This window comes from Epinephelus lanceolatus, chromosome 19 (assembly GCF_041903045.1).
Source record: "Epinephelus lanceolatus isolate andai-2023 chromosome 19, ASM4190304v1, whole genome shotgun sequence".
In the NCBI taxonomy this organism is placed as follows: domain Eukaryota; kingdom Metazoa; phylum Chordata; class Actinopteri; order Perciformes; family Serranidae; genus Epinephelus; species Epinephelus lanceolatus.
In genome coordinates, this window is record NC_135752.1 from 35,024,248 (window position 1) to 35,037,792 (window position 13,545).

The 13,545-nt window shown below is 41.0% G+C and overlaps 1 protein-coding gene across 5 annotated transcripts in view; it reads left to right on the plus strand.

Moving 5' to 3' along the window:
* camk2b2 (calcium/calmodulin-dependent protein kinase (CaM kinase) II beta 2) overlaps positions 1–13,545 on the plus strand; it is an 82,104-nt gene extending 68,559 nt beyond the window's left edge. For 3 of the 5 annotated variants that reach the window (XM_078162218.1, XM_033646453.2, XM_033646454.2), the window contains 5 exons: positions 2,456–2,504; positions 6,677–6,752; positions 10,579–10,673; positions 10,776–11,012; positions 13,100–13,545. In XM_078162218.1, coding sequence (XP_078018344.1) covers positions 2,456–2,504; positions 6,677–6,752; positions 10,579–10,673; positions 10,776–11,011 — 456 coding nt within the window. In that variant the 3' untranslated portion in view covers position 11,012; positions 13,100–13,545. Of the gene's footprint in view, positions 1–1,784; positions 1,830–2,455; positions 2,505–6,676; positions 6,753–10,578; positions 10,674–10,775; positions 11,013–13,099 lie in introns of all 5 variants that reach the window. The other 2 variants (XM_033646452.2, XM_033646451.2) reach the window with 1 other exon arrangement.

Here is a 13,545-nt window from a genome sequence, read left to right on the forward strand (position 1 = left end):
CAGAGTTAGATACATGGGATTCCGGGAATTAAAGCCCACGTTATGTTGTGTAGAAAGATTTTCTGTGGATTGCGGATGTCTACACCGCTACTTGAAAGTATTTTACACACATTACCAGCAGCACTGTTGTTCCCCTTCTTTATGACATGAAGCCCCACTTGAACCATTTCCTTGACTCCTTCTTGACGCAAGTTTCCAGCAAAGTAGACGCAGGAGTTTGACGTCATTGTTTTGCAACTGTCAGAAAAACATGCCGACATCGATTAAAAGAACTAATAAGCTCGGAGGCATTCAAGTTTAGTGGATTGGGCAATTTGGAACTGGTTCTCATCTCCCATCCCTAATTACTAGACTTATCCTTTAAAGGTCCAGTGTGTAAGATTTAGGGGGATTTAGTGACACCTAGTGGTGAGGATTGCAGATTGCAGCCAACTAAGACTTCTCCTGAGTAGAATTTTTTTGGTTTTGATGGTTGAGGAGGTTTTTACCGGAAGCCGAATTATCCACAGAGGTCTCTTCCTCTCCAAATCAAACAGACTCGGTGATTTAAACCGCTAAAATCACTGAATAAAGCAATTTCGTGTTAGAAATCAGTGTTTCTCCAAAGTAGTTTGGCATGTTGGAGATGGGCAGCTAGCTAGCACCTGCTGATGTGTGCTGGCATTTTGTCTCTGATAACTTAAGATCAAGATGTGCAGGAAGTTTTTACCAGGAGCCTAATTTTCCACAGAGGTCTGTTCCTCTCCAAAATAAACGGACCTGGAGATTTAAACCGGTAAAAAAAACACTGAATAAAGTAGTTTCAGGTTAAAAAAATTCAGTGTGTTCTCGATGCTCTTGTCGCGAAGGGGCTGATAAGTGGAGTGGCTGAGAAGAAAATCAAATGGCCCATTTTAGAGCCAGTGTTTGGTTTGTCTGTTCTGGGCTACTGTAGACACATGGCAGTGCAACATGTTCCGTTTTTCCATTGTCACTTTTGGGTGTGCCGAGTAAAGCCATGCCACGTCAATTTTAGTTTTGATTGTCAGTTTAGTCATGCCGGAGATGGCCCTCCTCAGGAGTAGGTCCAAAAGCTTGCCACTTGCCCTGAAGTGGGTAGCGGTGGCGTCTCGCTGGCTGCAGCCAAACCTGGACAATGTCATCACTCAAGACTAGCCATCATCGGTTAAAGACACACCTTCAAGAAGGTAGCCCAGTTGTTATGGAAAGAAAATCCCTGCTGTGCTGGGCTGATGGCCCAAATCAAACCAAGCCAAGCCAGACCAGCCCATGACAGTCAAAAAGGGGTAATGGTGATCTCTGTAGACAAGGACACACTACCTATGTAGATACAAAACAGCTCATTCTAGGTAACAAAAATAGAACGATTTTTGTTGTCAGGTGATTATACACTAAAGGAACACACTTATTATGTCATATGTCTGCCAGTATATCCCCCTTAATCCTACACACTGGACCTTTAAAGACAAACAGTAATATGTGGTATTATATTTGTGATTTTACTTTCATGAAATGGTACCAGAAAATGAAAGGAGGCACTTTAATAACTATTCCATTGGTGCAGATCAGTCATTGACATTAATGGTGTCATTTCAGAACTCTTACAACCATCCTCCATCATTAACTCTTTAATCTGTCCATGTATTACTCACATCCTGCTCTCTTTTAATCCTCCTCTTATGTCTCTCAAACTCTCATGTTGTTGCCATTAAACATTCCCTGTCTGTCGCTTCTCTTTATCTCCATTCATCTCTCCTCCCATGTTCTCTTTTCTCTACATCCAGGAGCCTCAGACTACTGTTATCCATAATCCAATAGATGGGACCAAGGTACATCCTCCTCCCCTCCCTCCATCTCTTTATCTATTCCATTCCTCACCCTGGTCTCCACTCTGTTTCTCTATCTGTGTGGGTTAAGCTGTATTTGGAGAAAGCGGTATTTTTTCGTTGAATATCTTTCTCTCTGTGTGCATCTATGTGTGTGTTTCTGCATGACAGAGCTGGAGGGAGTGTGGAGCTGTGGATCCTGTGAGCTGTTTGGTTGTCTTATACTGCCCCTCTGTGTTCAGATAGACGGAGCTCAGTGGTTCTCGCTGCCGGCTGAGCAATCCGTGTGTGTCAGCAGATTAACCCCTCATCATCCCACTGTTCGGACTGTGTGTAACAGTGGCTCAATCGTCATGTGCTGTGACAGTCGTGTGTGTCCGTCAACACCGAGGCGGCTCAATCCGTAGATGGGATTGTGCCAGTGTGCTGCTGAGTCACATGTACAGCTGTGTCTGTGCTGTGGTTATTTTGGCAAAATCGTGGTGTTAAGATTCAGTCAGTGGCTGAAACTTGTGTGTGTGCATGCATTTGTGTGTGTGTGAGAGCGAGTGTGTGTGTATCAGTGCTCGTGGGTGTATTCATGATTTGATTTTTTTGGTGATTAACGTTTTTGTCTGTGCACTTTGCAGGAATCATCTGACAGCAGCAACACCACTATTGAGGATGAAGACGTGAAAGGTGGGTTACAAACACACACACACACACACACACACACACACAGGCCTAATCTACACGTACACAGGTATTTTTAAACCTCTGTGCTGGCGATGGCCATTACCGAAGACATAATGTTTTTGGGTCATCCGTCCCATTCTTGTGACCGTGATATCTCAAGGACGTCTTCAATGAATGTCTTCAAGTTTGGCACAAGCGTGCACTCAGGCTCAACGATGAACTGATTATTATTTGGTGGTCAAAGGTCATTGTGACCTCACAAAACAAAACATGTTTTTGGCCATAACTCAGGAACTCATGAGCTAATTATGACAAAACTTCACACAAATGTTTAATAAGATAAAAGTGATAAAGTGGTGACATTTTATATCAAAAAGGTCAAAGGTCAGCTTCACTGTGACATCATAATGTTCCTCATAAACATTTATCTGGCCATTACTCAACGTCATTTCTCAGGAACAGAAGAGGAGACATTTGGTCTCTATTTTAATTTACTATTTTAACTATTTTAATCTATCTCATCAAAGTAATGTAATTTATTACATTTAATAACCTTCTGATAACTTTTCCAACAAATGTTTTAAAACTGGGCGAGAAAGCTGAAAAATGTCGAGAAATGGGCCATGCTAAAAGAAGATAAAAGAAGATCCTGCACAGAATGAATGTTATTTTCTTCATATAAACATTTTACTGACAAGAATATGTTTGGATGTTACACCTTTGTAATCACCAACATTTTGTGTAGTAGTTGTAACTGAATAATGCTGTTTTCTTAGTAACAGTATCTGAATACAAGTACTTTTATTTTGTTCTTTAAGTGCATGTGAAAAAGGTTCATGTAACTTTATTACTTTGTGTGGCTTTAGTGTTGGGGTTATATTGCCACCTGCTGGATTGGCACAGTCTTGAAAACACTTCAATTGTATTCTTGCATTTTCATTTGGATAGACAGACATTTGGACTTTTTTTAAGAGTCCTTGCATGGATAGATTTTCTTTTAATGGGAAACAAAAGAGGGAAACCCTGTTTTTAAAAATGCCCATCTAGCTTATATCTGGACGAGGCATTAGGCCTCTTCTCTTAACACCAAAACTAGTTTCCAACAACATATCTTAACAAACCGAGGTCTTGTAATCTTTAAATCTTTATGACTGAACAGCCTGAACCCTCTGCCATGTTGTACGGTGGCCCTGAGAGCTCAACTGCAAATGCAAAAAGCATAATCAAATACAGAAACATGCTGCAAGTAGCACAGATGAACAGAAGCTGTTGCCAGGGAACACCAAAAAGTGACACACACGGTTGAAATTAATCTATATATAAGATAAACCCATTAGTTAGAACATTAAAAGGTAATACAACTGATGACACAGAATCCCCTCATTCAGTAGAGGCCGCAAGACATGTGTGTAACATAACTGAGATTCTTTTATCAGTGTCCACGAAGAGTGAGCTCAGTTCAGTAGAGTCATGTCCATATTTCTCACAGATATCCTGTGTAAGAGGTCACACAAGTATGTGTTCTTCACTTTGTTTGGCAGTCTTACAGTAACACACACATTGTTCTGGTGGTGTATGGCTCCACATCCCCATTTTCAATCACGATCTCTTGAGAGAACCGCAACCGTGTAGAAGTTATTCTCTTATTCTCTTCTACACACAGTTAACTGTGAAACAGTCTCCTTGTCGCTCTGGTTTCTGGTCCTGCACCTCCAGGCTGGTGAACCAGTTTCTCCCAAAGAAATGGTCACTTTGTTCCTGTTAAATATTTTATAATAATCTTGTTTGCAGCAGCCCTGCGACCCTAAACAGGATAAGTGGTTACAGATAATAAATGAAGGAATGTTTGCAGCAGTGTTCAGGTGGAAAAACAAACATCTGAAAAACAAAATCCCAAATTATCTGTGCACCTCCAGAGTAATGTAAATAATAAGTTATTTAATTTTGTTTCTTGTAATTTGGGTAAACTGAGCTTTAAAGTAAAATATTGAATGGAGGACAACACTGTGATGCTGCTACTTTTACATAATATGGAGCCTTAGTTTAGTTTTTTTTTTTTTATTGAGGCGGGAAGACAGAGGAAGGTTTATTTATAGCACATTTCAGCAGGAAGGCAATTTAAAGTGCTTGACATACAAAGTGCAAAAGAAACACATTATAAAAGGACATTTAAATACAGTTAAAAAGAGCCACTAAAGATCAAGAAAATAGAAAATAAAAATTGTGAATGTCACCTCCCCCACGACATTCACAATATTGACTCCCTTTCCAACTTCAAATCCTGTCTGAAAACACACATTTTTGATTCAGTGGTGACACACATATTGAAATTTGCACTGATTTTATAATGATGATTTTATACGTAATATTTATATACTGTACGATTTTTGTCTAGTCATTTTATTAACTTTTATTATATATTGCCGAATTGTTTGATTTTATGATCTATGGAAACATTGCTGCTTGTGTTTTTTAACCGTGTCTTGTAAGGTGTCCTTAAATTCTTTGAAAGGCGCTTTTAAATAAAATGCATTATTATTATTATTATTATTATTATTATTATTATTATAAAATACAAGAATTAAAGTTACATTACACTCAAGTTTTTCCAGGTAGTTGAAAATCTGTGATTTCGTGTGGGAAAAATGTGTCTAATTTCGAGAAAATATGTTCCTGTGACTCTCTTGAGCGTATCAACAACTTTAATCCTCATAGTAAAGGAGCAGTTTCCTACTTTTACCACATGAAACAAAGGCACACTGATGTCAGCACAAATGCATTTAAGCAGAACTGGGAGAGCGAGTTGGGTGAAGAGATCGTGCAGTGTGCATAAATGTTCATTTAACTCTGAACACAATCTGATAGAATTTAAAACAGTGTGTTGGCTGTACTACTCCAAATGTTTCCCCGTCTGCAGTAGGTGTAAAGAGGCAGACGGGACATTGACACACTCTCTTTGGACTTGTTGGAAATTGTTCAGTCATTGGAAGTACTGGGAACCTGACCCACTAGTTGCTGTCCTAGGTTCCACGAGTGTGTTGCCTTCAGCAGACACGTGAAACTCAGGCTGTTTCATTTGGTGCGACTGTGGCAAGGAAACTTATTCTGCTTTCTAATGAGAATAAGATTCAAATATGTGTCAGACTTTGGAGCCCTGTACTCAAGTATCTCAGGGGTAGTGAATATAATGGCAGTGTACGCTCCATCGCTGTGTAGATGTATTTTATTTTACTAGTTATGTTAAAGTCCTAGGATTTAAAGGGTTTTTTGTTTTTCTACCTGTGACGATATCTGTGACAGAGTTGTTAAAGTGATGCACTGAGCATTTGTTTTTATGTTGAGAGTTGGTGCAGACCTGCAGCTTTCTGGGAGTTTGTTCCAGATATGCGGTGCGTTAAAACTAAACACTTCTTCTCCATGTTTAGTCTGGACTATGGAGACAGAGAGCAGACCTGTCCCAGGAGTCTGGATGGTTGATAATGTAGCAGAAGATCAGCAATGTAATTTAGCCATAAACATTCAGTGCTTTATAAACCAACAGTTGCTTCTGAAGTCAGTTCATGGACTGGCAGTGTAAAGACCTGAGGACTGGTCTCAGCGAGGACTCGAGCTGCAGATATGTGAAGGTTAAAGACAGACAGAGGAACAAGATAAAATAAACAACCAAAACAAAGACAGCATGAGACTCAGGGAGGGAGGGAGGGAGGGAGGGACAGAGAGAGGGAGAGAGTCAGTCAGAGCGAGCTAAGCCTTCCTCTCAGTGTCGGGAGGAAGCGAGGGGAGAAGGACACAGTAAATCTCATCTAAAGCGCTGGGACAAGAATAGCGTGATGAGCTCAAGCAGCCTCACATGCGAGGCAGAGATATGATGGATGATGGATGGAGGTAGAGAGCAGCGCGGCGTCTAGACGCAGCAGGAGACTTTTTTATATTGTTTTAAAACAGAAGGTGGACATGTAGGCGAGGGTCAACACACCTTTCTGCATGGGAGTAGTTTTAATGTGTGCAGCAGTAGCATGGAGGAGATTGTACTGACCTACAATGAGTAACAAGCTCTCAGGTGAGTTCATCCTCGCTGTGTGTGTTAATGGATGAGTTTTTAGTTTAACGCAGGAGAGCACTGTGGCGTCATGATGAGGTTAAACTGTCCCAATGACATTCTTTTCTCTCCGCAGCTCGCAAACAGGAGATCATAAAGATCACGGAGCAGCTCATTGAAGCTGTCAACAATGGAGACTTTGAGGCGTACGCGTGAGTCCACCTCTTCTTCACAGCTTGTGGGAAAAGTCTGGTTTCAGCCTGTAAAGTGAACGCTAAAGCTCTCCATCAGCCACAGAGCAGCACTAATCTGACTGACATACAGTACAGTTGTGTTTTATCCCCCTCACTGCAGAACAATTAAGAATAATGCTTTGGCAGATTGAGTGATGGAGGGGAGGGGAGCGCTGGGTTAAGTGCGTGCGCTCTGATGGAAGCCCATTTACACCAGGAGGAAGGACAATGGATGAAAAGTCATGCATGGTGAATTAAAATGGAAATACTGAGCAGAAATGTCAGTCAAAATCTGTAGTTAATAACTCAAAAATGATGACACAGTAAAAGCTTTGACACAGTCGAGATCACAAAATCCTAAATCTAAATTGTGATAGCAAGTCAAACCGTTGATTTAAATCAGAATATTAAGATACTAAGTCAGAATTATAAGAAAAAAATTACCAGGCTGACTCAAGATTGACTTATTAAATAACATTTTGAGTTTCTAAGTCCCAATTATGACAAACTTAGTCAAAAATAATGAGTTACATTGTCAAAATTAATGAATACAAACTTAAATTTACAAGATGCTAAGTCAGAATTGCTGAGTCAACATTATGAGTTATTCCATAAATCAAACCTTTGAGTTACTGAGTCAAAGCTATGAGATACTACGTCAGAGCTTGAAGCTACTGAGGGGAAATTTTAAGATCGTAAATTAAGAATCCTTCCTCTACGTTCTTCATGAATTAAAGTAAACAGGGATCAGGTTAAACAACAGCAAAAAATTCTCACACAACTCATTCAAGTCTCATTTATCTAAGTCGTGTGCTCAGTAAATGGAGTTAGACTTTTCTCAGTATTATATGTGTGAAGAGATGAACAGTCTGTGTGTTAATGTGTGATCTGTAAATATAAAACAACTTCCACAAACACAAAAAAAGACTTGTAAACTCACAAAACTGTTTTGCAAATATAAAACACAGCTGCAAATACACTGACAAATTAATTTACAAATGAATGAAAAGCATTTGTGATTATCTTTCTAACATTTACAACTTTCCAGCAGGTGTTTGTTTCTTTTTTTTTTAAAAAAAAATTCTTGAATTTGCGACTGCTTTTTATATTTGCAGAATAGTTTGTGAGTTTACAAATCTTTTTTGTATTCGTGGAAGTTGTTTTATATGTACAGACTACACATTAACACACAGGTTGTAGATCTCCTCACACAAATATTATTGAGACAAATCTATTTTTGACCAGTACTTTATGCATTTTGCTTAAACCTAAAAACATAAAACCCTTACACCTACAAACCCTGAGTGTTCCTATGCACGCACATGCATTCCACGCGTGTGCATTAGTCTGTTTTTACTGGTGGGTTTTAAATCCTAACACTTTAGCAAAAATGCCTGTGTTTGGGAATTACTGAACATACAACTGGATAAATGGGACTGGGATTATGCTGCACGAATTGTGCGAGAGTTTGTTAAGAGATGCTTTGATGTAGTTTTACTCTTGTTTAATGTGGTCCCCCTTAGTTCAATTCAATTGTCTTTTTGGATTCTGCATGTAAGAAAAACAAAGTTTTCTTCACAAATTAAATGTAACACAAGGTGAGTAACTTATTTAAAAAAAATGGTCATTTTGCGGGAGAATTACTTAAAGTTATTAAGTCAAAATTCTTAGATACAAAGTCAGAAGTGAGTAATAAAGTCGTCACTGAGTCTAGCAGTTAGCAGTAACTGTGAAGCAAAAAAGCAGAAGTTATATAGTTATGTGCCTGTTATTTTACCAATAAAGAGTGGTTGTAGCATGTCAGTGACCTTTCCATTTGATTCCTGGTGTCCAAATTATATTAAAAATGTGGGTTTATTTGTCTTTGTATGTTGTCTGGTTCAGGAGTCATAAAAGTCAGCGTTTTTCGCCATTAGCGTGGACATCAGTTCAAGATGGCCACCAAACAAACCCCATGGGCCATGAGTTGACCTTGGCAACAAGAAGAAATCTTAAAGGGAAATTTCGGTTTATTTCAACCTGTCTCCTATTGTCCTAAATTTGTTTCAAGTGACTAGTGACATAAAAATAATAGTTAGCATGTTAGCCGTTAGCGTAGATACAGCCAGGGTGCATAGTAGCGTCAGACCTGTTAAAACGTAAGTGAACAGGCAACCTTCAAGTGCAAAGTTAGTCCGCTAAACAAGCTTTTTTCCACAAAGACCGCCTCATATTGTTAGGATAAATGTCAGAGAACATATAGAAAACGACATGTAAACGTGTTGTCTTACCTTACCGGTGTGCTGCCGTGTTTGTTTACCATTTAGCTCTGCTTTCCAAAGCGCGGCCGAAATATCTCGAGAACAAGCAGCGATCTCATACCGTGCCTGAAATCTCGCGAGAACAGGCAGCAACAGCTGGAAGGCAGAACCAGACAGTAGCCTGAAAAGTTCATTCATTTATTTTATGAAAGATTTATAGAATAATGGCTGACTTTTTGCCAGACTTCCACTTTGTGGAGGAGGAATTTGATTTTGCAGAGTTTGATGGCTGCCCTTATTTATTTGAGCCAGAATACACTGACGAAGAGCTTCGTGAAATTGAAGAACGGAGGAGGAGAGAGAGAGAGAGAGGCACAACAGGTAGAGGACGAGAGAGGAGGAATGGCTGCTGCAAGGCTGCGTAGCTCTGGAGATTGGTGGTGTACCTGTGAATGCTGTGCCCCAGTGCCCACAGAAGAGGAATGCCTCTGTTGCAAGGAATGGGACCGGTTGCAGCCTTATTTTCAAGGTCTGGATGTGACCGAGGGCGAGACACCTCCACCTGGAGTAGTATCCAGCTGGGCTTTATCTAGAGCTCGCGAGATATATTTCGGCCGTGCTTTGGAAAGCAGAGCTAAATGGTAAACAAACATGGCACCACACTGGTAAGGTAAGACAACACGTTTACATGTTGTTTTTTATATGTTCTCTACATTTATCCTAATGATATGAGGCGGTCTTTGTGGAAAAAAAGCTTGTTTAGTGGACTAACTTTGCACTTGAAGGTTGCCCGTTCACTTACATTTTAACAGGTCTGACGCTACTATGCGCCCCGGCTGTATCTAGGCTAATGGCTAACATGCTAACTATTATTTTTATGTCACTAGTCACTTGAAACAAATTTAGGACGATAGGAGACAGGTTGAAATAAACCGAAATTTCCCTTTAACTAGACACCATTAGGGTCATAAAAAAACAGGTTAAAAAATGCCTGGGAAGCTATTTCTCCTGCTAGATTAAGTTGAAATGATTAGACAGTAAGTAAAAACCTAGAGCTACTAACACAAAATGATAAGACACTACATTTATATTATGAGTTATCAAGCCTAACCTTAAAGCTACAGTAGTGTGTGACAGTTGTAACACAGCAAATCAGGAATTATGAGATTGTAAATCAGATGTTTGAGCTACCATGTCACAATTAAAATATACTAAATCAAAATTATGAATCACTCATAAAATAAATCAAGTTATTTTATCTTACTGAGACAAAATGATGAGACACAAAGTGACTTATCATGTCTTACTTTTCATCCATTTCTTTTCCTGGCAGAAACAGGCCTCCATAGCTGACACAATACCTCAGAGTGGTACTGTGATGTCATCACACTGGGGCGGGGCCAAAGCAGATGTTCGTTTCTGTTTTACAGCTGTGCATTGTGTTACAGAGTTTCTGAAATAACTGTATGCAGCATATTGTTCACCACTTCACAAACATGATGTAGAGTTTAAAACAGGATGTTTAAAGGTGACACTCTGACCTCTGACCTGCATGTTTTTTGCAGGAAGATCTGCGACCCTGGTCTGACCTCGTTCGAGCCGGAGGGGCTGGGTAATCTGGTGGAGGGAATGGACTTCCACAGATTTTACTTTGACAATCGTAAGACTGCGTTACAACTATTCTTTGTTTTGTATTATTACGCACTGACTGAGCAGTTGGTGAGTTTAGACGTCCTAAAGTTGGACCCTTCTCTCCCGTCAGTCCTCTCCAAGAACAGCAAACCCATCCACACCACCATCCTCAACCCTCACGTGCACATGATCGGGGATGACGCCGCCTGCATCGCCTACATCCGCCTGACACAGTTCGTCGACGGGCAGGGCCACCCCCGCTCCAGCCAATCAGAGGAGACCAGAGTATGGCACCGCAGGGACAGCCGGTGGCAAAACGTCCACTTCCACTGCTCGGGAGCTCCTGCTGCCCCGCTGCAGGGATGAGGTACGGGAGGGGCACAGGCTGAGGTTAGCATAAGGACTGGAAACAGGGGGAAGCAGCTTGCATGGTTCAATGTCAAAGGTGTCTCTGGTAGTGACGAACCTAGAGAGGATGATCAGATGAATGTGCAGCTGCTCCTGGCTTTACGGAGCGAGTGAGTGAGTTTCAGCTCAGTGTTTCAGCTCACTGGCCGACCCAGATAAACACTCACTGCTCTCATAGAGTCGTTTAAAGAGACAAAGCTGTAAAAAGCCGCTGTACACTACTTGCTCAGCAGCAATCAGCAGACAGACACAGTAAGAGACTAGCTGGTGAACTTAGTGGAGCATTTAGCAGCTAAAGACACAGATATTCCCTCAGGAGTTGGTGGAGACCAAAAATAGAGCTAAAAGAGAGAAAATATTAGGCTAACATTCATCAGGTGACACAAATGCAAAGACTCCTAGTGAATCATCACGTTGCTCTGTGACAGCTGGATGTAAGAATAAGTTAATCACATCAACGTAAAAGGTGATGATATCTCACGGCTTGTCTCTGCTGCCCCCAAGTGGCCCAAAAATTCAGTACAGTTTTTAGATAGACTTAAAGGGACAGTTCACCCCCAAATCTAAATATTTTTACCTCTTACCTGTAGTGCTAGATTGTTTTGGTATGAGTTGCGGAGTGTTGGAGATATCAGCTGTAAAGATTATGGCTCAGATACTCAATTTAACGACACTTTAACTAACGAAACCACACCCATCAACTGTATCACCGTGCAGAAGGAAGCTTGCAGAGAGGCTCATGCTCGAGACCGCGCGATATGTAAACATTAATGGCGTCCTCCTCGGCTGAGCTGTAACGTTAGCTAGCTCAGTGGTGCTAGGTGAGTTAGCAGTAGATACTCTCTCTCTTCTGCTTGGTGATACAGCTGGCACGTGTAGTTCGGTAGAAAAAAAATAGTTCCTACATGAAAGTGCTCACAACAAGGTCTGTGGATTATTTGATTAACTGACTGATTGACTTGAGTAACTGGGTCATGATTTCTGGGATGAGACATTGCTGAGTTGTTCTAAATGTATATTTTGGGCGCTTTGAGCACCACAAGCTGAGTGCCATCTAGTTCCATTATATTGGAGAGAAGTCTGACATCTCTACGGCCGATATCTCCAACAGTCGGCAACTCACACCAAAACAATCTAGACTGATAAACAGCACTTCAGCTGAAAGGGAAAAAAGGTTATGTTTTCAGGTTGTCCATCTGTCTGTCCGTTTGTGCTTCCCATTCTTGTGAACGTGATATCTCAGGAACACCTTGAGGGGATTTCTGTAAATTTGGCACAAACGTCAACTTTGAATCAAGGATGAACTGATAAGAAAGAAGTTTTTGGCCGTAACTCAAGAATTCATGCACTAATTATGACAAAGTTTCACACAAATGTCTAACAGGATAAAATTATGACATTTTATATCCAAAAGGTCGAAGGTCAGCATCACTGTGACATCATAATGTTCTGCGAAAACACTTTCCTGGCCATTACTCAACACCATGGGTATTTCTCAGAGTCAAGGAAGGATCCTTAAACAGCCGAATTTCAAGGATGCTACATCATCAAATCCCATTTTAGGACTATTCCAGTGTCAGAGATCCTTCAAATTCTACTAAGGACAGAGTCCTTCATTCAGAGAATTTTCAAGGATGCATGTGTGGATCCTCAGCGGGTATAAAGTACCCATAATTCTTTGATTTGATTTGCTGGAAGTAAAGGCAGGGCCTCTTCAATGAAACATGCGCCTGCTGAGCTCGGCAGGATGCCTGGGGACACTCGTTAGCCTGTTCCATGTGTGTCCACAGGAAGGACTCTTGCCTTGCCTCTGCAGGATTCTTCCTTGGAAAGACTCGTCCTACCAAGGAAGGATCCTTGACATTTAGAAACACCACATATCGCAGCAACAGAGGCAGAGACGTTGGCTCAGATACTGAATTGATGTGTGTGAAGCGTCCATGTTTTCACAGACATGAATGTAAACTGTAACATCAACTTGACTGGTTCACAGAGGCAGTGAACTGGGGTGAACTGTCCCTTTAACTGTGTCTCCTTTCCTTCCAGGTGCATGAGACAGATGAAGAGGTCAAGAGGAGCAGAGAAGGAATAAGTGGATAATTAGAGAGCGAATTAGCCCTGAGAGAGAGGTGCAGGTGGATGGAGGGTGTCTTAAGGGAGTCTGAAGAGTCTGATTTCGGGATCGTGGTCGTCGTCCTGCACCCTGCACGCCCACCTCGCCCTTCTCTCTCTGTTTTTCCACAACAGACAGTGACACCGACGCTCCCATCATTAGGCCTACAGTACAGCAGAGGGCGTATCAGCCAAAAAAAAAGGAAACTCTTTAGCCTGCGCCTTGTCGACGCTGCAGCCGCCCAACATACCTGGACGACGCCTGTCCTCCTTCCCCTTTTACTTCTTGTAAAACATTATTGTTACTTACCTTCTCGTATTATTATGGCTGCAGTCTATTGTTGTGCTCTTTCAACTGTACAGTATATTTATTAGTCATT